The sequence below is a fragment of the Heloderma suspectum genome, chromosome Z (genome assembly GCF_057233095.1).
Source record: "Heloderma suspectum isolate Gila_16-S chromosome Z, 16-S_ref, whole genome shotgun sequence".
In the NCBI taxonomy this organism is placed as follows: Eukaryota; Metazoa; Chordata; class Lepidosauria; order Squamata; family Helodermatidae; genus Heloderma; species Heloderma suspectum.
In genome coordinates, this window is record NC_139476.1 from 9,346,589 (window position 1) to 9,374,010 (window position 27,422).

At 45.9% G+C, this 27,422-nt stretch overlaps 1 protein-coding gene across 2 annotated transcripts in view; it reads right to left on the reverse strand.

Moving 5' to 3' along the window:
- Positions 1 to 2,175: 2,175 nt before the first annotated feature.
- CNN2 (calponin 2) overlaps positions 2,176 to 27,422 on the reverse strand; it is a 32,034-nt gene continuing 6,787 nt past the window's right edge. The window contains exons 2-8 of one of the 2 annotated variants that reach the window (XR_014786495.1): positions 20,599 to 20,720; positions 18,085 to 18,151; positions 15,741 to 15,878; positions 12,276 to 12,392; positions 8,127 to 8,273; positions 4,658 to 5,682; positions 2,184 to 4,599 (exon numbers count right to left, since the gene is read on the reverse strand). Coding sequence is in view for 1 of the 2 variants with exons in the window: in XM_084826053.1 (XP_084682179.1) it covers positions 5,419 to 5,682; positions 8,127 to 8,273; positions 12,276 to 12,392; positions 15,741 to 15,878; positions 18,085 to 18,151; positions 20,599 to 20,720 (855 nt within the window). In the remaining variant the exon portion in view is untranslated. Of the gene's footprint in view, positions 5,683 to 8,126; positions 8,274 to 12,275; positions 12,393 to 15,740; positions 15,879 to 18,084; positions 18,152 to 20,598; positions 20,721 to 27,422 lie in introns of both variants that reach the window. The other variant, XM_084826053.1, reaches the window with a different exon arrangement.

A 27,422-nucleotide genomic window follows, 5' to 3' on the forward strand; every position in this document is an offset into this window, starting at 1 on the left:
GCTTAAAAGTGCTCATGTGGAGGGCTCTGGTTTCCTGGTGTGCCTGCAGGTAAACGCAGCTGCCCAAAGGCTCAAGGATGGTGTAGCACACCCAGACCCTGCCCTTTTACAAGCTTCACTTGGCAAGGTTCATTTTAAGGAGTTAACCTATTACAAGACAATTACACTTTGCCTAGTATATCTTTAACCCAAACACCCAACACGGTTTTTGCTTTCAAATTGGTGCAGCATAAACACAAACAAGTGCACTGTACAACAAGCAGCAGAGAGATTTCAATGGTGCGGAACAATGCATATTCAGATTGAAAATCAGGGTATAGCAAATACTAAAGTGTGGCCCTCTTTTAATCCTCAAAATGCCAGTGTGCAACAGAGCAGCCTTTAAAATTAGCCTAGTGTCCTAGTTTAAAATTGACCTGCTCTTAGATAAGAGGTCGGCAACTTGTAGTCCAATGAGATCTGGTGAACTACAACTCCCATCATCCCTCACCATTGGCTGGGGTTGATGGGAGTTGCAATCCCCAAAACACTTCGCCCACCCTGCCTTAAAACAACATAGCCACGCTCCAAGCTCAAGTCAGCAAACATGAGCTGTGTGATAGCAATCATAGAATCCAGAATTTGGTTGGAATCAGTCATGATGTCTGGAGCTGCTGAAAGGTTGCCTCAGGTGAACAGGTGTTCACACATTTTATTAGCTGTGGATTAAGGGGCAGGTGTTGCTCATTTTGTGGCCAGTGAAACAAAAGGGTGGAGTTGCTCGGAAGTTAGAACGGCGATCTTGCATCATTGTAAATATTGACGAGTGTTTCATATGAACACCACTTAAGCTTTCAGCAAGTGTGTGAAAGAGGAGTAGAAAACAGATATGAATACCAGCCATACACCCCAGAAACCACACATTTGGTATTATTGATGGAAGGACTGTGGGGTCTTCCCTTGCGATCAAGAACGCTAACTAGGCCCATGGTTTCCGAGTGCAAAGAGTATGTGGAGAGAGGCCTTTCACTCACACTGCACTCAGAGCTGCTGGGAGAACATGGCAGCCATATATGGTCCCTCTCCCCACAATAGTGATGGGGGAAGAATGACATGATTTGCATTTCAATGAGAACTTACTGAATTTGCATTTCCCAAATCAATACATGAATTCAGATGCAATTACCTTATCCTTCAGGAGTTGCACTTCTCAGAATTTTGAGAGCCATTTTGCCAAACGAAAATGTGTACAAGAATGTATTCATTGGTGAAAATAACTTGCAAAACATTATATTAACAAAAAGCACTTGCAAAAAATGCATATATCAGGCCAAAGGTGCAAGCAAAAATGCCTATGAATTTTCATGTGAACTTTTTTTTTTTTTTTTTTAAGAAGTTGTTAGGACACAATAAACTTAAGATGGGAAACATGAAAAGTGACATTGACATGATCCGCCCTTCCTTGCCCCCTACACATTCACTGACCACCAGGGGTGTATCGTGAAGATTCCCCAAGTCTTAAGAATTTTAGACATTTCTGTTTTTCTTCCACTACAGCAGGGCTAGGCCCTCCAGATATTGTTGGGACTGCAACTCCCATCATCCTTCATTATTGAGGCTGATGGGAGGTTCACTCCACCAATATCTGGAGGGCCACAGGTCGCCCATCTCTGCATGCGGAGAATTCGAAAAGGGACACAAAAACTACTCTATATCCTTCAAGACGAATGTCTCGGCATAAACCAGCCAAGCTTTTCCAAATCACCGGAAGCCTCTCCATGACCCTGTGTCTGTCCTGTCATAAGGAGGGAGCTCTATGGCTGATCATCTAAGGCTCCAACCTCATAATCCAGCCTTCCACAGCAGGGTGCCCTCCAGATGTGTTGGGACTACAACTCCCAGAAGCTGGCTGGAGGATTCCAGGACTTGTAGTCCAACACATCCTGAGTGTGCCATGTTGACAAAGGCCTGGGAGCAAGTCCCACCGAACTCAGTGGGGCTTACTTCTGGGCAGGACTGCCCTTCTCATTCGGACTTCTAACTTGGTTATAGGACTGAAACCACCTCAATTCTAATTCTGTTCGTTTCTCAAGGCACTCTAGCTGTCCTGACAATCATTAAACGATCCCTGCTGTTTGCTCTCTCACACTCTTTTCCTCACCCCCCCTGCAAAAAACACACATCTCAAGTCTCATTCTGCTTTTGAAGCATTTTATTGCATATATTCAAATATTGCAGATTCACATTGTCAGTTCATCCCACTACCATTTCACAGGCTAAGACGCTTCCCTTCCCCCCATTATCCATCCGCTCCCCACAACCTTCCCGCAGAAGAGGTTTGCACAGCTGTACCTACACAGTGATTTGGGGGCGGGGGGGGCGCTGTCCGGTTTAGTTTTTAAAAAGGGAGAACATTAATAAAAGGAAGCCCTGATGTTAAGAGGAGGAAGGCTTCTAAAGTTTTAAATAAAGGTAAGGCTTTTATAACTAAAAGCATCCACGACAGAAGTCAAATTCCAGAGAATTAGCTCTCCTGTTAGTCTGCAGCAGAAAACACAGCCAAGAGTCCCGTGACACCTTAAAGACTAACAGTTTCATTGTGATGGAAGAATTCATAGACTCAAGCTCACTTCACATCTCTACTAAAGGATTAGATGCCCCAGTCTGTGGAATTGGAGACAGCTTTGGTTTCTGAAGAAAGCACAAGTGGCTAGTGTCTGCAGACCAACCCACCAGATATTTTGGACTACAATTCCCATAATCCCCGACCACTCACCATGCTAGCTTACAGCCCATGGTAGTCCTACAACATCTGGAGGGCACCATGTTGGGGAAAACTGCTGCAGGCAGAGAAGCAAGCCACCTCTGGTTTAGTGACCCAAATAATGAAATTCCTTTCCTCCATTGTAAAGGAGATTAAGGCTACCAAGAAAATTGGCCCCCATTTTAAAAAATACTGGTCCCTAGGCATCTAAAAAAAAAAAAAGATCAGAGTATCCCTTGAGTTAAGCAAATATAAATGCTTACACATTCTTAAAGAGTTTTACTTTGGCATGAGACTAAAGAGTTCTTGGTCCCTTGAAAAGTTGTGTAGCAGCATAAAAGGGCACATAGCCCAAACTGTTAAGTAGAGGAGAGGGCAGGGGAGAAAAACAGAAGTTTACCTTGAAAGCCTTTTCAAGTTCCTAGACTTCATCATGTTAATCCACCATGAAATACAGAATTTCTGCATCCCAAACACTGTGGTTATGGCCTGCAATGGTGACCCTGGCAGAATAAAATCTTAAAACACGGAAGACCGCTACACATAGGCAGCTGATCTCCCCCACTTCCCAACATTTTGTAAAATCTACCTCACCACAAATGCTTGTTGAGACTGAACATCCGATCAGCCGATGGACAGAGATTCAAGCACCTTTCTCAGTGTTAGTATAAGGATGAACAAGACTAGGGAAATATTTGTAAATTTACAATTTTGTAAATTGTAAATTAAATGGGTAGAAACTTCTAAGTCAACATGCAGCTTTCATGTGATTCCAGAGTCTCAGATTTTATTTTATTTTTTACAAAAAGGGTAAGCTTCTAGTCCTCCTTATGAAGACATTTACGAAAGAAAAACAAGTATTGTCTAAACCAGTGTTCAGGTTGTGGAACTTCTACACCCTTCTGGTTGCCTTTCACCCTCCAGTTATATTCCTTTGTCAATTCACTCCTTGCTTATTCACCTGCCTTCATCATTGTAACGTTCTTTGCCACCCCCCGCCCCAAGCCTTCATTCTGAAAAGACTCTGATAAACACACACGAAGAGTCACCCATTGGCACAAATAATTTTCAGCAAGAATGCTTTGGATTTACCGTGTAGCCAAGTATCAAAACAGGCCTATTCCTAGGGCTGTGTGTACACCACAATTCCGCATGAGCATAGAGAATGGATAGAACATGGCGCTGGGCACAAAATTTGGCATCTCAGCTTTGATTAACACCCTCCTCCCATGCCACCATGCAAGTTGGCTGTGAAAATACACTTGGAAGCATGTGGGCATGGCGTGCTGGGATCCTCACGTGTCAGACAAGGACATGCTCTCCAGACAAACTGGAGAGGGTTCAGAGGAGGGCAGCGAAGATGATCAGGGGACTGGAAACAAAACCCTGTGAGGACAGACTGAAAGAACTGGGCATGTTTAGCCCTGAGAAGACTGAGGGGATATGATAGCATTCTTCAAGTACTTGAAAGGTTGTCACAGAGAAGAAGGCCAGGATCTCTTCTCAATCCTCCTAGAGTGCAGGACATGGAATAACGGGCTCAAGTTACAGGAAGCCAGATTCCGGCTGAACATCAGGAAAAACTTCTTGTCGGATAGGGGTGCACAAAAGCCACTTACCTGGTCTCGCAGCTTGCTTCGCGGTGGGGCGGAGGCACTTCGCTGCTCCCCCCGAAGTTCAGGCCGGGGGGGGGAGGCTTCCCTCCTCACCCGGCCGAAATTCAGGCCGGGGGGGAGGCTTCCCGCCTCGCCCGGCCGAAATTCAGGCCGGGGAGGAGGCGCCTTGCCCGGCCGCGAAATAAAAAGTTAAAAAAAAAACCACGCCCCCGTGATAGGCTACATGACGATTAACGTAGCCTATCACGGCTAGATCTGCAAAGTCAGCTGTGATAGGCTACGTTAATCGTCACCTAGCCTATCATGGGTGACTTTAAAAAAAAAAAAAGTGCGTACGCAAATGGCGGCCCCCATAGGGAGCCGCCATTCACGTTCCTTATTTGGTCGCTGTAGTCTACATAAAGATTTACGTAGAATATGGCGAAAATAAGGGCAACGCAAATATGGTGTTCCTGCAGTACTTCCTTGCCCCTACCCAGAAGCAGACCAAGCCCAAAAACAAAACAAAAAAGATAGTATACAGGCGGCAGAATTCCACCACTGAAGATATGGCCCATAACACGTTTGCACCAGATACTGATAGCTACATATACTGGGAGAGGTTATTCCAGGGTTCCATGTTCTTCCTTGTTGCTTTTATGTATGGCAAAACCAGACTAAGTTATGCACCCTACACCCAGATGCAAGCAGCTAAGTTGTTCTAGTTGTAGAACAAAACGTCTCTACTTTTTCGAAGTGCGGAGTCATGGAGTTCCGTTTTACACCTAGTTCTAATTTTAGTTCCAGAACCTAGATCCGATTTCTGGCAAGAAGGAGCATACACACAGCCCTGGTTCTGGCTCACAGCACCTCAAGGATCAACCCGACTCACTTTCTAAAAAAAATCTGAACACCTTTATTTTCATCTCTGCTTGGATGGGGAGGGGAGAATGTAGGGGAAATATATTTTTCTGGCAAAAGTTGCAAGTACAGGCACCGTGGTATCGCTGGCAACAAAGGCAAGAACGGTACGGTGGTGGTTTGGGAAAAGGAGGCAAGGAGAGAAAAGGTTTCCCCAGCTCACGGGCCCTCTTCTTCCTGATAGTAGTAATAATCGCCTGCGTTCCCATCGTCATGTTGGGCTGCGTTGGCTGCCTCGCCAGGGTTGCCTTGCGGGCAGTACTTAGGGTCGTAGATTTGGCGTCCCAAGCCAAAAACCTGCCCGCTTTGGCTGGCCCCCTGGTTGTAGCCCATCTGGAGCGACATGGAGCTGTCATCGCACTTGTCTGTGCCCAGCTTGGAATCATAGATGTGCCGCCGAGTGCCCGGAGCTGTCATGCCCACCTGATGGGGGAAGAAGAGGGAAGGATTTTGGCAGGGAGCAGTTCTCCAGTTTGGAAGTGGTGGCCATGGAATCTGTGAATTAACCCGTTTATACTGGCCTAGCCCAAGCGGGCACCCTCCAGACTGCAAAAGGGGGGGGGGTTATATACCAAGCGGGCACCCTCCAGACTGCAAAAGGGGGGGTATATACCAAGCGGGCACCCCCCAGACTGCAAAAGGGGGGTTATATACCAAGCGGGCACCCTCCAGACTGCAAAAGGGGGGGTATATACCAAGTGGGCACCCCCCAGACTGCAAAAGGGGGGGTATATACCAAGCAGGCACCGTCCAGACAGTAAAAGGCGGGTATATGCCAAGCAGGCACCGTCCAGACAGTAAAAGGCGGGTATATGCCAAGCAGGCACCCTCCAGACTGCAAAAGGGGGGTATATGCCAAGCAGGCACCCTCCAGACTGCAAAAGGGGGGTATATGCCAAGTGGGCACCCTCCAGACTGCAAAAAGGGGTATATGCCAAGTGGGCACCCTCCAGACTGCAAAAAGGGGGTATATGCCAAGTGAGCACCCTCCAGACTGCAAAAGGGGGTATATGCCAAGCGGGCACCCTCCAGACTGCAAAAGGGGAGGTATATACCAAGCGGGCACCTTCCAGACTGCAAAAGGGGAGGTATATACCAAGCGGGCACCCTCCAGACTGCAAAAGGGGGGTATATACCAAGCGGGCACCCTCCAGACTGCAAAAGGGGGGGTATATACCAAGCGGGCACCCTCCAGACTGCAAAAGGGGGGGTATATACCAAGCGGGCACCCTCCAGACTGCAAAAGGGGGGGTATATACGCCAAGTGGGCACCCTCCAGAATGCAAAAGGGGGGGTATATACCAAGCGGGCACCCTCCAGACTGCAAAAGGGGGAGTATATACCAAGCGGGCACCCTCCAGACTGCAAAAGGGGGGTATATGCCAAGCGGGCACCCTCCAGACTGCAAAAGGGGGGTATATGCCAAGCGGGCACCCTCCAGACTGCAAAAGGGGGGGTATATGCCAAGCGGGCACCCTCCTGACTGCAAAAGGGGGGGTATATGCCAAGCGGGCACCCTCCAGACTGCAAAAGGGGGTATATGCCAAGCGGGCACCCTCCAGACTGCAAAAGGGGAGGTATATGCCAAGCGGGCACCCTCCAGACTGCAAAAGGGGAGGTATATACCAAGTGGGCACCCTCCAGACTGCAAAAGGGGAGGTATATACCAAGCGGGCACCCTCCAGACTGCAAAAGGGGAGGTATATACCAAGCGGGCACCCTCCAGACTGCAAAAGGGGGGGTATATACCAAGCGGGCACCCTCCAGACTGCAAAAGGGGGGGTATATACCAAGCGGGCACCCTCCAGACTGCAAAAGGGGAGTATATACCAAGCGGGCACCCTCCAGAATGCAAAAGGGGGGGTATATACACCAAGTGGGCACCCTCCAGACTGCAAAAGGGGGGTATATACCAAGCGGGCACCCTCCAGACTGCAAAAGGGGGGGTATATACCAAGCGGGCACCCTCCAGACTGCAAAAGGGGGGGTATATACCAAGCGGGCACCCTCCAGACTGCAAAAGGGGGGGTATATACGCCAAGTGGGCACCCTCCAGAATGCAAAAGGGGGGGTATATACCAAGCGGGCACCCTCCAGACTGCAAAAGGGGGAGTATATACCAAGCGGGCACCCTCCAGACTGCAAAAGGGGGGTATATGCCAAGCGGGCACCCTCCAGACTGCAAAAGGGGGGTATATGCCAAGCGGGCACCCTCCAGACTGCAAAAGGGGGGGTATATGCCAAGCGGGCACCCTCCAGACTGCAAAAGGGGGTATATGCCAAGCGGGCACCCTCCAGACTGCAAAAGGGGAGGTATATACCAAGTGGGCACCCTCCAGACTGCAAAAGGGGAGGTATATACCAAGCAGGCACCCTCCAGACTGCAAAAGGGGGGTATATACCAAGCGGGCACCCTCCAGACTGCAAAAGGGGGGGTATATACCAAGCGGGCACCCTCCAGACTGCAAAAGGGGGGGTATATACCAAGCGGGCACCCTCCAGACTGCAAAAGGGGGGGTATATACCAAGCGGGCACCCTCCAGACTGCAAAAGGGGGGGTATATACACCAAGTGGGCACCCTCCAGACTGCAAAAGGGGGGTATATACCAAGCGGGCACCCTCCAGACTGCAAAAGGGGGAGTATATACCAAGCGGGCACCCTCCAGACTGCAAAAGGGGGAGTATATACCAAGCGGGCACCCTCCAGACTGCAAAAGGGGGGTATATGCCAAGAGGGCACCCTCCAGACTGCAAAGGGGGGGTATATGCCAAGCGGGCACCCTCCAGACTGCAAAGGGGGGTGTATATGCCAAGTGGAGCCACTGACTCAAAGTCCCTTTGAAAGACTGAGACCCTCAACTCGTACCTGGCTGGCACACTTGTTGGTGCCCATCTGCAGACTGATGGTGGAGTGGTCCATTGGAGGTAGGATTTGGTTCTTGGGGTCATACAGGTGTCTCCGGGTGCCATAGGCTGTCATTCCTGACTGACTGGCACACTTATTAGTGCCCATCTGAAGCAGAGGGATTGCAATTTATTACAACTGCGTCATTACAATTATTCATATGTCTATAGAAACATCTGGAGAAGGAACTCGCAACCCACTCCAGTATTCCTGCCAAGAAAACCCCATGGAACGTATCACAAGGCTAAAAGATATGACGCCGGAAGATGAGCCCCTCAGGTCGGAAGGTGTCCAATATACTCCTGGGGAAGAGCACAGGGAATTTCCAAGTAGCGCCAGAAAGAGTGAAGCGGCTGGGCCAAACCCGAAAGGACACTCAGCTGTGGATGTGTCTGGTGGTGAAAAGAAAGTCCGATGCTGTAAAGAACAATATTCTTTAGGAACCTGGAATGTAAGATCAATGAATCAAGGCAAGCTGGAGGTGGTCAAACATGAGATGGCAAGATTGAACATCGACATCTTGGGAATCAGCGAACGAAAATGGACAAGCACGGGCGAATTTAATTCAGGTGACCATCATATCTACTATTGTGGGCAAGAATCCCTTAGAAGAAATGGAGTAGCACTCATAGTCAACAAAAGGGTGGGAAAAGCAGTACTGGGGTACAATCTCAAAAACAACAGAATGATCTCAGTACGAATCCAAGGCAAACCATTCAACATCACAGTAATTCAGGTCTATTCCCCAACCACTGAGGCCGAAGAAGCTGAGGTTGATCAGTTCTATGAAGACCTACAACACCTTCTAGAACTAACACCAAAAAAAGATGTCCTCTTCATCATAGGGGATTGGAATGCCAAAGTAGGAAGTCAAGAAATCACCGGGATCACAGGCAGGCATGGCCTTGGTGTACAAAATGAAGCAGGACAAAGGCTAATAGAGCTTTGCCAAGAGAACACACTGATCATAGCAAACACTCTTTTCCAACAGCACAAGAGGCGACTCTACACATGGACATCACCAGATGGTCAATATCGAAATCAGATTGATTATGTCCTTTGCAGCCAAAGATGGAGAAGCTCTATACAGTCAGTAAAAACAAGACCTGGAGCTGGCTGTGGCTCAGATCATGAGCTTCTTGTTGCAAAATTTCGGCTTAAATTGAAGAACGTAGGGAAAACCACTACACCATTCAGGTATGACCTAAATCTTATCCCTTATGAATATACAGTGGAGGTGAGGAATAGATTTCAGGGATTAGACCTGATAGACAGAGTGCCTGAGGAACTATGGACGGAGGTCCGTAACATTGTTCAGGAGGCAGCAACGAAATCCATCCCAAAGAAAAAGAAATGCAAGAAAGCAAAGTGGCTGTCTGATGAGGCCTTTACAAGTCGCTGAGGAAAGAAGGGAAGCAAAAAGCAAGGGAGAAAGGGGAAGATGTATCCAACTGAATGCAGAGTTCCAGAGAATAGCAAGGAGAGACAAGAAGGCCTTCTTAAATGAACAATGCAAAGAAATCAAGGAAAACAATAGAATGGGAAAGACTAGAGATCTCTTCAAGAAAATTGGAGATCTCAAGGGAACGTTTTGTGCAAAGATGGGCATGATAAAGGACAAAGAAGGCAGGGACCTAACAGAAGCAGATGAGATTAAGAAGTGGTGGAAAGAATACACAGAAGAACTATACAGGAAAGATCTTAACGTCCCTGATAACCATGATAGTGCGGTCACTGAACTTGAGCCGGACATCCTCGACAGTGAAGTCAAGTGGGCCTTAGGAAGCATTAGTAACAACAAAGCTAGCGGAGATGACCGTATTCCAGCTGAGCTATTTAAAATCCTAAAAGATGATGCTGTTAAAGTGCTGCACTCAATATGCCAACAAATTTGGAACACTCAACAGTGGCCACAAGACTGGAAAAGGTCAGTTTACATTCCAATTCCAAAGAAGGGCAATGCCAAAGAGTGTTCAAACCACCGTACAATTGCGCTCATTTCACATGCCAGCATGGTGATGCTCAAAATCCTACAAGCTAGGCTTCAGCAGTATGTGAACCGAGAACTACCGGAAATACAAGCTGGGTTTCGAAGAGGCAGAGGAACTAGAGATCAAATCGCCAACATTCGCTGGAACATGGAGAAAGCAAGAGAATTCCAGAAAAATGTCTATTTCTGCTTTCTTGACTATGCTAAAGCCTTTGATTGTGTGGATCACAACAAACAGTGGCAAATTCTGAAAGAGATGGGTGTACCAGACCACCTTACCCGTCTCCTGAGAAACCTGTATGAGGGTCAAGAAGCAACAGTGAGAACCAGACATGGAACAACCGATTGGTTCAAAATTGGGAAAGGAGTACGACAAGGCTGCATATTGTCACCCTGCTTATTTAATTTATATGCAGAGTACATCAGGAGAAATGCTGGGTTGGATGAATCACAGGTTGGAATTAAGATTGCTGGGAGAATTATCAACAACCTCAGATACACAGACGATACCACCCTAATGGCAGAAAGCGAAGAGGATCTCAAGAGCCTCTTGTGGAGGGTGAAAGAGGAGAGTGCAAAAGCTGGTTTGAAACTCAACATTAAAAAAACGAAGATCATGGCATCTGGCCCCATCACTTCCTGGCATATAGAAAGGGAAGAAATGGAAGCAGTGACAGATTTTATTTTCTTGGGCTCCAAGATCACTGCAGACGGTGACTGTAGCCATGAAATTAAAAGACGCTTGCTCCTTGGGAGGAAAGCTATGGCAAACCTAGACAGCATAGTAAGAAGCACAGACAGCACCTTGCCGACAAAGGTCTGTATAATCAAAGCTATGGTTTTCCCATTAGCAACAGATGGCTGTGAGAGCTGGACTATAAGGAAGGCTGAGCGCCGAAGAATTGATGCTTTCGAACTGCTGTGCTGGAGAAAACTCTTACGAGTCACCTGGACTGCAAGGAGGTCAAATCAGTCCATCCTAAAGGAAATCAACCCTGAGTGCTCATTGGGAGGACAGATACTGAAGCTGAAGCTCAAATATTTTGGCCACCTAATGCGAAGAGAAAAGTCACTGGAAAAGACCCTGATTCTGGGAAAGATTGAAGGCAAAAGGAGAAGGGGATGAGATGGCTGGATAGCATCACTGATGCAATGGATATGAACTTGAGCACGCTCCGGGAGAGAGCGGAGGACAGGAAGGCCTGGCGTGCTATGGTCCATGGGGTCACGAAGAGTCGGACAGGATTGAACGACTGAACAACAAGAAACATCTGGGCCTCGTTCACCAACCCAGGTGGCTATTCAATCATTCAGGTACTTTTGTAACAGTTGGGAGGCTGAAATTCGGTACAGCGCATCCCAGTTACAAGGAAAGGGGATGTGTATGTTTTAAACAGCTAAAAATGGTGACATGCAATAGACAGTTTTCCATCATAAACCCAGCTGGCCAAGTCATACATGCAATAGAAGTGGATGTAAGATGGGTTGCACAACCTAAGGCCCGAGGGCCAAATCTGGCTTGCCTGAAGTTCCCCAGATGGCAACACACCATTCCCCCCAATCACCAATCACTTGGCAGTTTCCTGGCTTTTGTGTAGCACCACCCCAATTCTAAATGGTTGAAATGCCTCTCCTAAGACTCCGTTAGTGGCATCAAGAGCTTTAAGCCACAATATGCTGTTATTTTTGGCATCACCCATTTCTCCTTTGGTCCTGCCTCCTTTGCCTTAGCCCCACCAACCACTAGAATGCAGCCCCCTCCCGCTTCTTTGAAATTAAATTTGGGCCTCAGGCTGAAAGAGGTTCAATACCCCTGGTGCAGTGAGAAGTTCCAAGTAATTAAAACACCTAACATCTGAATAGAGCTTCCAAGTATCCAAAGCACTTAACATGCGTTACAACAACCCCGTAAGGCAAGTAAGTCCCCCCATACTGGAGATGGGGGGGGGGCGCTGAGGCTTAGAAAGAGCAGCTGGCTTAAGGCCATGTAGTGAGTTTGTGGCAGAAGCGAAATTCGAACAGGGGACTTCCTGCCTCATAGCTCAGTCTTGGCTGGTACAATACCAGCTTGGACTTAATACATACCACCCATCCAAGTCATCAGCAGCAAATGGACTCACCTGTAGACCGATGACGCACTGCCCAGCCTTCAGTTTTGCATCGTCAAAGCACCTCTGTTGTTTCTCCGAATACTTCACCCCAATGTCCACCCCACTATCAATTCCCTTTGTCTTGGCCTGCAGAAACAAGGAAAGTGAGATGGCTATCCAGCCCTGATCTATTCCCCCACCAGGTGTCTTGACGTGGAAGCCTAGTAATTTTTATTGCTTCCCAGCAGCTTTGTAGTTATCCTGGCCAAGGAGAACTTCTCCAAACAGAGGGAAGGACAACTGGAGACGACGGGGAAGATCTTTCTGGTCCCCAAGACAAGTCTTTGGCTACTGTTCTTTGGTCCCTCCCCCCACCCCCAAGGAATTTGAGTTTTGAATTTCCCTTGGGACCTTGGCCTCACAATCCATCACTATGAAACGTAGAAAGTCTATTTCACTCTGATAAAGCAAAATTCACATCATTTTAAGAAATGGAATGATCCCAAGTGACAGGTAGGTATATATCTTTCAAGAACTGAAGATCGTATGGAGTTCACCTAGAAAGCGGAAACGTCTTTGTTCCAGGGCTGCAATGTTTAGTCAAATCAGCAAGCTAGAACAGCCTTCCCAAACCTTCCCCAACCAGATGTGTTTGACCACGTACACTGCCTTATGCGCCTTGGAGGAAAAGGAACCCTATAAAGGGTTCTTCAAGGCTTGGAAAAAAATGGAGCTACTGAACACTTTTTTTTTCTGTTTAGAGAAAAGATGCAACACCACACGTGCTGGGACCAGTGTCTCAGAGACCACTGGCGTGCTCCCTCTTATGATGGTCAGGAACAGCCTTGCTTCAGATACTATCCTCCAGAGTATTTAATCCCACTGCTGGAATCAATAGGGCCTTTTTGGTGGCTGCACTGAAGTTCTGGCACAGTCTTCCAGAAGAGATTAACCAATGCTCCTCCACGCTAGTCTTCTAAATAGGCTATTTTAGGCTGGTGTTCCATAACTAGGAGGACAGACTATTCTACTACTGCTGATTCATAATCTTTTAAAGTATAAAAATGTCAAATGCCTCAAAAAGCGATCTAATTTAGCATGTTTATTTTACTTGAGTAAACAAAGCAAACACAAAGTAACCCATGTGTTTTTTTTTTAAAAAGTTACATCAATACACCACAAATATTTGACCTAAAATATTTGAGGAGAAATATTAAAGAACACTTGTCTAATAATATTAGATAACTGTTCTTTATACTTATTAAAGTATATTAAACTTATACTTATAAACTTATAAGTATACTTATAAACTTATACTTGTTAAAGTATGTTAAAAAGATTAAACAACACTTGTCTGTCTTGCTATGAATCTGCCCGGATTTTAAGATCTCCAGAAGAGGTCTTTCTGAGGGCACCATGTCTCACAGAGTCCTGTTTGTGGGGCACACATGAACAGGCTTTCTCCTGTGTTGCCCCCCAAATATGGGATGCACTCCCGCCAAAACTACAATTGGCCCCAAAGTCTCCTGGCCTTTAGAAAAGGTGTAAAGACACATCTTTTCAATTTAGCTTTTTAAAATGTGTACCTTTTAACATTTTAATATTAGTACACAGTTAAACTATGGAATCTGCTACCACAGGATGTAGTGATGGCCATCCATTTGGATGGCTTTAAAAGCGGGTTAAATTCCAGGAGGAGAAGGCTATCAATGGCTACTAGTCCTGATGGCTCCATGCTACCTCCAGTACCAGAGGCAGTGAGCCTGTGTACACCAGTTGCTGGGTGACATGGGCGGGAGGGTGCTGCTGTGCTCGTGCCCTGCTTGTGGGTTCCCGGTCGACAGCTGGTTGGCCACTGTGTGAACAGGATGCTGGACTAGTTGGACCCTTGGTCTGATCCAGCGGGGCTCTTCTTGTGTTCTTATGTAATGTTCTTGCTTTTATCGTTGCAAGCTTTTATTGTTTTAAATTGTTGTATACCAGTTTGATAGCTTTTTTAGCAGATAAAGCAGTATATAAATGTCGATAATAAAGAATGTTACTTAAATGTTATATTGTTTTATTAGAATACTTGTAAAAATGGGAAGACATGTACTTCCCTTACGTAGTTTATATTTAAGGAAAAAACTCAAGAGGTACGGAAAACTGCTGATGCACTAATAAATTTTCGCAACGCAAAGGACTGTGCATGATATGTGGATAACCACTCACCTATAGCTTTGGAACTTTAGTTCGTATTTTGGCAGTGCTCTTGGACCCAGAAGTGCCACGGAGCGCCTTTTATCAGCTTAGGCTGATATACCAACTACTCCTTATCTGGACAGAGATAGCCTAGCTACAATTATCCAGGCTCTGATAACCTCTCGTCTGGATTATTGCAATGTGTTATACGGGGCGCTGCCTTTGAAAGCGGTCCGGAAACTTCCGCTGGTCCAAAAGAGGGCAGTGAGATTGTTCATGGGGACTGGCCAACGAGATCACATTATGCCAGTACTTTCCCAGCTGCACCGGCTGCCGGTCCCTTTCCGGGCCCAATTCAAAGTGCTGGTACTAACATTCAAAGCCCTAAGCTGCTTGAGGCCAGCCCAGGTTATCTGAAGGATCGCCTCCTCCAGTATGTACCTGCCCAGACCTTAAGATCATCTTCAGGAGTCCTCCCCTGTGTGCCCCTCACAAAGGAAGTGAGGTGGATGGTTACCAGGAAGAGGGCCTTTCCTGCTGTGGCACCCCGGCTGTTCGCCTGGCACCTACGTCGTACTCCTTCCGGGACCAGGTGAAGACCTTTTTATTCTCCCAGTATTTTAGCATTTTAGCTTCCTAGTCTTTTAGCTCCGTTGTTTTAAATCTGTATTTAAAGTCTCTGCATTGCTGCTAGGTTTTATTCTGGTTGTACTGTTATATTTCATAACAATTTTATAACTGCTTTTAAGCTTTCATATTTTATATCGTTTTCTGCTGCACCATGTGGTTTTAATTTCTGTGAACCGCCCAGAGAGCTTCAGCTATTGGGTGGTATAGAAATGAAATAAAGAAAATAACTAAATATACCAGGAAAAGGGCCTTTTTTGCTGTGGCACCCTGGTTGTGGAAGGAACTCCCTAGAGAGGTTCACCTGGCGCCTACGTTGTACTCTTTCCAGTGCCAGGTGAAGACATTTTTATTTCCCCAGGCAATTTTTTCATTTTATCATTCCATTTTTTCCCCGCTCTGCTGTCTTAAATCCACTATTGTGTTTTAAATATCTGCACTGTTGCCAGGTTTTGCTCTGGTTGTATTTTTTTTTCTGTCGTTTTATTTTGTTATATTTTATATTGTCTTTTCTGTTGTCTTTTTGCCCACTATCCTATGTGCGATTTGCATCCATTCATTGTTACAAATGAACTTATGAAATAGAAATTTTTCGGTGCAAAAATAAAGCCCTGCTGGCATTTCCAGAAGAGTTTCCATTTTGGAAAATCAGTGGCGGCCCCTGAGGGGGGCACCACTCTTGCTCACCATGCCTGCCAGAGCCAGCAGTGACACCTGGACTTGGGTCATGTTCCCACTCTCGTACAGATCGTTGGCTTCAAACAGGTCGACGGGCTTCAAGCCGTAGCTAATCATGGCCTTGATGAAGTTGGAGAGATTTTCCAGCTGTTGGGAGAAGCAGACGTCACGTCAAGGGCCAATGTGTTGGGCTGGCTCACAAAACTAGTCCAAGGTTTGAAAACCAGAGGTTTGTGCTTATGGACATACCTGGTCTTGCCCTGACTACAATGCTACGATTCTATGTTGCACCCCCCCTTGCAACTCCTGCAGTGAGCAGGGGGAGGGACGAAGCCACCTGAACAGTCCCCCCAACTCGACGATTCTATGATTTCCAAGTGAACCTGGGAGCTCTTCAGTGACAATGGTGGATGAGCTTCCTCGGAGGATACAGGCTTGGCCACTGCTACCAGTCGTCCCCGAAAACACACTGCATGTTGGGTGCATGCTGGAGCACGCAAATCCAGGCCTGGAATGCGGTCCGTATCAACCCTGGAACATCTTCACAGAATCCTCTACAACCATGCAGGTGTTCAGCCTGAACATGTGAGGGCTGAAAGCGGGGAGGGGCAAGGGCGTGCACATGAGCCCTGCTCCAGAGCTGGAGGCATCAGACAGCAGGGTCTGGAGGGCTTCTACTCCCCTTTGCCTGGACATGGGTAGAACCCAGCTGGAGTCCCCCAGGAAGAGAGCCTTCAGCGTGGTGGCCCCCTTCCTGTGGAACTCCTTGCCTTTGGCAGTCAGGCAGGCGCCAATATCGTGTTGCTTCCAGCACCTCCTGAAGCCATAGTTATTTCGGGAAGCCTTCCTTGAGCAACCAGCCATGGATTATTAAATTCAGTCTTATAGGAACTTGTTTCTTTTTAAATTGTTTTAACATGGTGTTTTATTCTTTTACCTTTGCTGTTTAGAAATCTGTTGATGTGGAACGGTATATAAATACGGTCAATAAAATAAAATAAAATAAAATAAAATAAAATAAAATAAAAATACATAAACCTTCCCTGCAATCAGGAACCCTGATAAAGAAGCGTTTCCACTCATGCAGAACAGCCTTCCCAAACCTGGAGCCCCGCAGATGTGCTGAACTACAACTCCCAGGATGCTCCAGACCGTTCCCCTCAACACAGGAAGGTCAGGGAGTGAGTCGGCAGGGAAGACGATGTGGCTCAGATGAACACCCTTTGTGCAGGCCAAATGTCTGGATAGGGCTGTTCAAGTGTTCCTTGGTAGTCATGGCAATGTGGAAAGGAGACCTTGAAATGGTGTGGAAGACACACCAGGGCCCGAAAGGAAAGATGGCTGTTGAACGTCTAGTGGTAAACAAGAGCTGAGAGTCAAATGGACGCTCTGTGCCCAGCATCTCAGCTGGTGACTGAGTAGCGGGTGCTTTGGATTGACAGCTAGGGCTGCCAAACTGGGACTGGTAAACCCTGTGCTGTAACTTGGCACATTTATTTTATTCACTTACTTACTGCATTTATATCCCGCCTTTTTTCCTCCAAGGAACCCAAGGCGGCTACATAATCCTCTTTTTATCCTCACAACAACAACCCTGCGAGGTAGGCTGGGCTAAGTCTGTGACTGGCCCGAAATCACCCAGTGAGCTTCCCTGGCCGAGTGGGCACTAGAACCTGGGGCTCTCAGTCTAGCACTCTCCCCACCACACCACACCGGCTCCCTTGGCCATGTTCGCCATGTTTGCTGTCAGGAGTCCTGTACGCTGGACAGGGGATCAATACACTGGATGCAGAAGTCGGCCACCTTTCACAGAGGCATAAAGAAGAACAGACAGAGAGAAGAGGCGATAGCAGTAAATGCCAACAGCTGTGTATGTGTGCAGACATCCTGTGGAAGACTGCAGTCCTGACCCCTGCAGTGCGTTCCGCTTCCCAAGAAACTTCAGCTGCCATTTAAAAGGGAGAAGCGACTCTCTAGCGGCTAGGGTAACGCTGCTTGAAATCCCGGAGCCCAGCAAGGTAGCTGAACAGTGTTTTTAATGGCTGGAGGTGGAGTTTCACCTGCAAAGCTCTTCCCCCATGTCTAGTAAAACAAGTTATGCAAATCGCCGTCTCCCACACCCCACTCTAGTGAGCAAGAGAGCCGCGGCATCTCCTGCTCCTCTTTCTCAACACCACCCTTCTCTGGGCCAGAGCGAGAAGCGGGCGAACACGCAGGCTGCAAAGGTAAAGAGCAGGAGCCCTCGTCAGCGGTCAGCTACTGGGCTGTGGGCCCTTGGCAGCTGCCCAGCCATGCCTCCCCTGTTTGAAACCGTCCAGGTTTCTTCTCCCGCTTTTGCACCACAAACACATACCTGGTGCCAGTTGAGAGCAGAGCGGTTGATTTTCTGTACGGAGCCTGGCTGCAGTGTGTTTATTAGCCTGTTGGGAAAAACAGTTGGCGCTCTAGTTTAGTGCCATTCTAATGCTAATTCATCGGAGGTGGCAAGGGAGCAGAAAGGAGCATGAGAGCTACGAAGGCCACCCACGCACCCAAGATCTGTGCTTACAGCCAAATCACCCAGGATGGGTCTGCAGCAGTCTGGCTGATCAGACCTAACGTCCATCCATCCCAACATCCTGATTCCGACACTGGCCAGAGGAAAGCCCACAATCAGGTCATGAAGGATGTAGCTCACCCATGTTGTTTCCCCAGTCCCAGAAATTAGCATACAGAACTATGCTGCTTCTGAAGATGGAGGTTCTATTTCAGGGGTGGAGAACCTCCAATCCCTTGCGGGTCCCCAGAGTCACCCCACTTCCTAGGGCCCCACTCCCTTTCCCCCAACCACCAACCGTTTGGTGGTTTCCTGGCTATTGTGCAGCTTTTTCCCCACTCTAGAAGGCTGAAATGTTTCTCCTGAGTTAATAGCAGAAGGCTGAGGCTGAGTTAATAGCAGAAGGGAGATAAAACAGGCTGGCTTTTTAAAAATATTTTGGCCTGTTTGCCATCAGCCTCACCCCGGTTTGCCTCCAGCCCCATCCTCCACTGGAATGCAGCCCCCAAAAGCTCATCTGAAATGGAAATCGCCCCGTGGTCTGAAAAAGATTCTGCATCCTTTATGTGGTGGTCCTGTGTAAAAGTGGCAAAGTTTCTGGTGAAATTGATAAGATACTTGGACAGCAATTGGAGAGAACATTGGGGTTGGCACTCTCAGGAGTGTTTTTGGGAAATAATAGAAATTGTTACTTTAGGCCGCTGGCTGGATTTTTGGTTGGCGGCAGCCGGACTGGTTATTGCTCAATTTTGGAAGGACTTAAGAGGAGTCTCACTGGATGCTTCGTGGGCCCAGGTTTGGAAAATTGCCTTAACAGAAAAGCTAACAAATAAGTTACGAATGGCAAAAGGAAGTAGGAAACAAGATACATAATAAATTGATACCAATCCATAGTAAATGTATGTTGGCAATACTCAACTTCATAACACTCCGCCTGTAGCATATTGGCCTCTCTGGTTTATGTGAACAGTGTGTTCTATATTTTTCTGCCTTATATAATTTTTGATACGCCTGGACTATCACATGTAAGGGGAGGGGGAATAATAAAAATTGTCCCAAAAGAAAAAGATTCTGGATCCCTGCCCTATTTAGTCATTATGGCCAATAGTCACTGATGAACCTCCTCTAATCCCCTTTTAACCTGTAACCCTTGGGGCAGGGACCAATCCTCTTCAACTCGAAAACAACAAGCACTTCAAAGACCCTACAGCAGGAGTGGGCAACATGTGGCCCTCCAGATGTTTCTGGCAACTCCCATCAGCCCCAGCCAGCACAGCCGATGAGGGATCGTAGAAGTTGTATGCCAAAACATCTGGAGGACATGTTGCCTACCCCAGCCTTCTAAAAATAAAGGTGGCCCCTGCTGTGATATATCAAGAACCATTCCCTTCTATGCGAGAGTGAACAGCTACCTGGAGATGCCAGGGATCGAACCAGGGAGCTTCTGCGTGCCAAGCATGTGCTCTGCCACTGAGCCATGGCCTCTTCCCTCTGGAAAGACTTTGGTCTATCCAGATTCTATTGCCACATTCCACTTATAGTCCATGGGCCAAGGGTCTGATAAAGGGGTGATCATTACTATCTCGAGTTAATAAACATAGTAGCCTTTTTTAATGGATCTTTGCCAGTTGATTCGAGCCCTTTTTTTGCCTTAATTCAGCAAAAGGTGGCAAACATATAGTCCCAAACAACTATATTTAATTTTGGCAATTTTTAAAAAACTTAATTCATGTATTGTTGGGGGTTAAAGCTACTCATTACTCATGTCCATCTCGGCTAATAACTTTACTAGCATCATAGGCTATTTAAAAAAAGGGGGCTACCAAGTTTATTCTCTCCAAATGGTAATCTGGAGAGAATAATGGCCCATAGACTATTAATAAGTCTAGAGACTAGAGAATAATGGCATATAGATTATTAACTATCTTGGCCAATTCCTCACTGACAGCCCATGCCTCCACCATAAATTTGAAACTAGTCTATATAGAGAATTAACAAGCAAAAGACCCAGAGAATAATGGCCCATAGACAATTAACTCTCTTGGCCAATTCCCCACAGACAGCCCACACCTCCTCCATGAATTTGAATCTAGTCTATATGGAGAATTAACAAGCCATAGACGAGAGAATAATGGCTCACAGACTATTAACTCTCTTGGCCAATTCCCCACTGACAGCCCACGCCTCCTCCATAAATTTGAATCTAGAGTTGCAACCGCTACCTGCCATCCAGCAGAGTCAACAGACGCCCCTCTCTTCCAATCAGCAATAGACTCCGGAAGTGGTTATGGGGTAACAACACAGGCTCTCCTTGACTGGCCTACTACTCACTCGCAAAGTATGACGCCATCTTTCAGCCCCTTCTGGAAATCGGGGCCGATCTCCCTTCCAGTGATGCTTTCTATCCACACCCGCAACTCTGCTTCCTTCTGAGGGTCATACTTCTGGGCAAGCTGGAGAGGGAAAAAGGAGACAGAGGTCTAGAATGTTTCCTCAAATGCTTGAAGGGCGCTGTCCATGCCAACCCCATCATGGGATCACCCACCTATCCTCTGAAGGCAGGGGCACCTGGAGAAAGGCCTCAGCAGAAGATCTTAGCAACAGGGCAGGTTCATGTGTGGGAGTAGGAGGTGCTTTTCACGAACTGGGTCACAGACACCATTTCAGGTGCCAATTCCATGCACAGCTATACCGTTCAACTTTAAAAGCAACTTAACACAGATTGGCAGCTTCTTAAGCCACGTGGAGATTCCAAAGTACCTCTCAAGAAGTATTTCGCCACACTAACTGACCACAAGATCCTCTGAGGCAGATAGCAGCCACACTCTGGAATTCCACATACAAAACTCAAAGAGAGACAGAGACAGAGAGTGAGGCAGCATTAGGGAGTTCAGTCTCGGGAACCCATTTCTTTATGAATCAACCTGTAGGCAAAAACTTTAACCGCACATAGATTCAAGATTTGGCGGGGCCAAATAATGTCAGTTCAGCAGCACCCAGACAGCATTTGTACACAGCCTAGAGAAAGGACAGCTGGAGAAAAGCCCTGGATCCAAGCAAGGTTTCTTTCTGACCCTTTTCTTTAGAAGCCCCTGTAGATTTGAAGCCGGCAGGAAAAAGCTACCCAATGAGAATAACATCACAAAAGTTTAATTTAAGCCAACGAAGGGAAGCCTGCTAAGTCCAGCACCTTGTTAATCACAGCTTTTTTCTTCCAATATGATTTTGTTTTAGATGGTGCACATGCGTGTGTCAAGAGCAGCAATCTTAGGAGAGGCATTCCCCTTCACTCAGACAGGGCCAGGGATGCCTCTTTGAATGGGTTCGTGCCCCCAGCTCAGATCTACACCTTCTCATCTCTCACCTTGCCAACTGCTTCCTCCTATTGGGTCTTCCATTTTCTCCCCTTGGTTCCCCTCCCCATCTGTCTAGCACCCTACTGCTAAATTCACTCACTTCTCTCACTGCTCTGATCACACCCTGCCCCTTCTGAAATCCCTACACTGGCTTCCTGTCCATTCCCAGACCCAGCACACACTCCTTGCCCACATCTCCCCAGCGCTTCCCATTCTCTCTCCCTTCTTATATCCCAACACACATCCCTTCCTGCAACCTTCCCTTGTCCGTCTCCACTACCCTCAGCCATCCAAGGTCTGAAAGGACTCTGCCATTCCTCCCCCATATGCTTGGAACAGCTTCCCAGAACACCTGTGTGACTCCACTCCCAAAACCCACCTTTCCTACAAATCCTTCCGTCTCCGTGCCCTACTCAATTTGCTATTGCAAAGGTAGGTTGCTACCTTTGCAATAGCAACACAGAAAATCTGTCACAATTTTTAAAAGATGACTGCAGTGGGCTGTATAGGAGATTAGCTGTTATAAGTCTTTTGTAAAGGTCTGTTACCAGTTGGTTGCTTTTACTGGTATTCTGTATTGTTATATTTTTGTATTGCTACATGTCATATAGTACTGAATTTTGTAATGGCATAAGAACATAACAGCCATGCTGGATCAGTCCAAGGGTCCGTCTAGTCCAGCATGCTGTTCACACAGTGGCCAACCAGCGGTCGACCAGGAACCCACAAGCAGGACATGAGGGCAACAGCACCCTCCCGCCCATGTTCCCCAGCAACTGGTGTACATAGGCTCACTGCCTCTGGTACTGGAGGGAGCACAGAGCCATCAGGACTAGTAGCCTTTGTGCTACAGACAAATTCTATTCATAGGTTGGTAACAGGTTTTAACTGTAGCAGTTTTAACGCTGTAAGACCGCCTTGAGCCCCAGTATTGGGAAAAAGGCAGGATATAAACAAATACAATAATAACAACAACAACAACAACAACAACAACAACGAGTTTATGTTTGTTCTTTGAAAATTATTCTGGGTTATCATGATATTCGTAGCTTTATCTCTGTTGGCCACCTCAGGAAAATGTTTTGAGGAGTAGGGTAATAGTGTATTAAACAAATAAAGATGCAATCTTATGCAAGTTTAGACAGAAAAAAAATCCTTGTAGGACTTTTTTCTGTCTAACTTGCATAGGATTGCGCTCTAAATCACTTTGGAGACTCTCTAAACAGAAAGCAGCAAGTGAAATACTAAAGAAACAAAGAAATAAATCCAATTTTTAGCACTTTTTCCTCTTTGTCCCTTATAAAAAGAAAAGAACCAATACTTCCCAAGAACTCTCAGTCAGCTAATAACCTGGAGGAACAGGGCAGGTCACATCCTGTGGCTGGGTACTGCTGACAGTACAAACATATCAGGAGTGTGTCAAAGTCTTGCTGGTACCCCGCCCCCAGCCAAATATCCCTGATGCAGTGCTGGGAAAAAAACAGGATCAGCCTTCTGGGGCAACAATTACCCCAACATACTTCCAGCCATATAGAGATGCTTTCCTAGCCTGTACTCCTAGGACAAGGCAGGAACTGCTAATTACTGGTTTACGTTTATGCTAGACCTTTTTCCCTAACTGGGCAAACTGCATACCAGCTCTTAACTTTTACAGCCATCGAATACAGGGAGGGGATCAGAAATCTTACGGTTCAGCCTATTTGTACTTCCCAGAGTCTCCAAAGCAGTTCCTTTAAAACATTTTTACACTACTCCAGGAAACTTTTATCCCGAGGTTGCGAACAATGTCGGTAAAACCAAGAACATGATGGAAGCCCATTGTAAACATTTACACTACTCCAGGAATTCTTTTTATCCCAAGGTTGCTAACAAAGTTAGTAAAACCAAGAACATGACGGAAGCCCATCATAAACATTTACAGTACTCCAGAAAATTTTTTATCCCAAGGTTGCTAATAATGTTGTTAAAAACCAAGAACATAACAGAAGCCCATTGCAAACATTTTTTAAAGCATAAAACCAAACCTTGACAGCCGCCTGACGTCCTTGTCAGTTTTAGAAAATGTTTTCAATTAAAACAAAAACATGCTGGTAACTGCCAGTCTGTTACCCTAGGCATGCGATTATACATTTATCTGATCATCAAGCCAAGAATAATTTCCAGGAGATTAGACGGGGAAAATTTACGCAAAGCAGCATTATCCCACAGAAATATATAAGCCAGCATAATTTACTTCTACAAATACAATTAAATCAATTACTGGTGTGTTAGCAGCCACTCCCTCTTCAGTCACACACAAGATTGAACCAGGTCACTGCAGTCCTTGATAGGATCCTTTCAATAGATAATATTTTTCTTTACAGCTTCCAATATCTGAATTCTACCCCACCCCTGCAATTCAATAGCCCACTGCAGGATGAAATAAAATGAAGTTCTATCGCTCTGCTTTAACAAAAATTGGCCTCGTTTAACCACAAGGTGGATTGATTTAAATCCAAGCAATTTAATGATTGCTTTGATTCAAAAAGGTCGATTTAAATCAAGAAAAACATCAATTTAAATCAAGTTTCCCACAGAAACTTTTTCAAATCTGACCACTACGCCATGTTCCAAATCCAAATCTGTTTGTTGCAGTTCATGACCCGAATGAAAAACTAAGGTATACAAGACGTATATACAAAGGCATATAGAGCAATAAAATATATATACAAAGATGTATAAAACAGTGCACCACCCACGAGCAAATAAAAAACAGGTCAACTTAGCTCTCAGCTTAACTGCAAGAGAAAAAAAAACACACCTTAGCAATTTTTCCAGTTAACTACAGGAATGGTGTCAGCTAAACAGTGAAATACATACCAGGAAACTTAGATAAAAGGGCAATCACTTCTTTCCTAATATTCAGACAAAAAACTGCAATATAATAAAACATGCACTACAACCTCTAAATCCCCTGAATTGCAGGGGCAACAAGGTGCCAATGAAGAACCCTTACTGAATCTCCTCTACAGTATGGCAGATAGTAAAGCATTCACAGAAGCCAGTGTAAATGCAACCTGAGGCTTGTAGACTTGGAACAGCTTTAGATAGTTAGGTCTTTTGCTCCCAACTGGGAATTGAATGCCAAAAAATAGAAGGAAAACAACATTTAGGTGTCAAGGACATCAGATTTCGCTGTTCAATATCATGCAGTCTTAACTGAAGAACTTATTTTGCCTTTTCCTTGCCCAAAGAAAAATGTGCAAATGGAGAAACACCCACTTTCATTGTTTTACAGTGCACAGCCTTCAGCCAGCTATTTCCGTAAGAGTCTTGCCAAATCATAGAACTGTTAAAGAGTCCTGTTGGTCAAAACAAAATTTAGGGTGCAACATTTTAGCTAGACTGGCGATTTCACCCAGTGGAGGCTTCGGGGAAGGGAAGGAAAGGAGGTTGGGGATGGCTGGGGATACCTTGTAGCCCTACGCCCCCAGTCTCCTCTCCTCCCAGGGAACACCCCCTTTCACCCCCTACGAGCTTGTGTTTGCAAGCCCATAGCAGCAGACAGCACAGTTCTCTGAACTCGGAGCCAGGAAACTGAAATACTCTATCCCCCCCCCCGCACACACACACACGCTGTGTTGGGGCATAGGTTTGTTCTCCCCATCCATCCAGATAGAGTAGAGGCCCAAGGCGTTACGGAGTTTAATCCAGTTTCCAAGCACAACACTGCATTAGGCACACGCCTAGGAACCCCAACAACTGTTCTGAGAAGTACCGAAATCTTTCAACCTCATTATTTATTATAATAATAATAATAATAATAATAATAATAATAGCAGCAGCAGCAGCAGCAGCAGCTTGGGAGAATGAGAATCCATCAATTTTAAGGAAAGAGCTAGGTCATTTAGAAACAGATTAAATGAATGCAGTGGCTCAGCTGTTGTCAAGATGCCTCATAAGGAGGACCCGGACAACGTGCAGTATCTTTTGGTCCCAAGAACTCCATCCTCCCCATCCGGATTTGATCCTGAAAGACCCAGGAAAAGTGTGGGTGCATGGAAAGTAAGTTGTAAGCAAGCACAGTTTGTGACACCGCAGAACATCATTACTGATCACGGGGCACATCAGTTAAGGCATCAGCCTTAGCGTCAATTAAAGCATCAGCCTTCACTTCTCATTGTCCTGGTCCTGTACTGATTTACGAAGCATATGGGCCTTCCTGTATCGCTAAAGGAATATCACGCGAGTTGGCTCATGCCTATTTGTTGCTTACAAACAGGCACAATTTGTGACATTGCACGTTACTGACCATGGCAGTTAAGCAATCAGCTTCTCATTTCCTGGCTTCGTAGAGCTTAAGTCAACAAGAGCTGGCCTTAACTCTGGTCTTCAACCAGCAGGGTTTTTTAAATCATTGAATCTAATTGTAATTATGTTATTTCTTAAGTTAGAGAGAAATGTAATATTTTATGATTTTTTAAAAAAATAGATTCAAATTAAATAAATCTAATTTTTAAATTTTTAAATCCATTTTTAAAGAACAATTTTTATCTACCCTGGTGAACTATAATAATTTCAGCTTAGTTTTTTTTTACTTTTATATCCTAGAAGCAGTGATGCAGATTGGAATATTTTCTGCTACTATATTTCTCCACGGAAAGTTTTCCAATTCTAAAAACACATTGCATAAAAATGAATCTACAATAATAAAAGAGGATGTGTGTCTGTCTCTCTGTCAGCATCATAGAACCTAGACTGTGAAACCTATGTACCTGAAACTTGGCATGCATAAGAAGCAGACCATTGGGGGAGAGGGGTGCCTTGGGGTTATTTTGTTTTTTAAATGCATTAATTTATTTAAGTGTGTCCATTTGTTTGAAGCAACAGTAACATCTTCAGTCACTAGGTGGCAGACTTTCCTAACCACCACACAGCTTTGCAGTCCATGCAGTTTGAAGCCATGGGAGATCAGTAGGCTGCGGGACCTGCCCCTCTGCCCTACTGTGGGGCACCCCCCCCCCCAGGGAATGGAATAGACATACCCCTCCCACAAGGGTATAGCATGGCAGGGGCTGTGCCTAGAGGTGCCAGTGAGCATGGCTTACTCAGACAGGGCAGGCACATGGGTCCAAACTGACAGCTGCGTACGTTTGCTTGAAGCCTTTGCTGTATCAAACTAAGGGCTATTCCAACCTGTGCAAAGCCAGGTCTGTTCACTAATTAGTGATATAACAGACAGGTGCAAGACCAGTCAAACCGACAAATTTTGACGTTGTAATTAATTTTTTTTTTCTTGATAACTAGACCTAGGAAAATATATACAACACACAGCTCTTCGGGCATGTTAGAATTAGGATGTCAACAGTAGCATAGCCATTCATTTTTCTTTAAAATTTTAATGGAACATCATGCTATTTCATGTCTTAAATTATTTAAAACTATCTGGGGGAAGAGACAGAGAGTCCCAAACTACAGCTTTTACTATCCATATTTAAAGCACAATGTGATTTATTCTGTGTTCTCTTTCTAACCAAATATATCATAAAGATTCTAGAGTGGGGGGGGGGGTCTAGCAGTCCAGCCCTCTGCTCAGCAAAGGAAGTCCAAAGCACGAAAACTTCTGGCCACTGGAAAAGGCACCTGACATATTTATACAGCATGAAAAAGTAGCACAGGACACTTCAGCTTTGTATCAGATCCCCCAAATTTCTGAAAAGCAGTGGAAGCTGGGGATGCCAGTGGAGTGGTGATTCCGCTCCAGGTTTCAGTCAGAACCAGCCAGAACTCTAACGGAACTATCCAAGCTGTGGGAAGCTC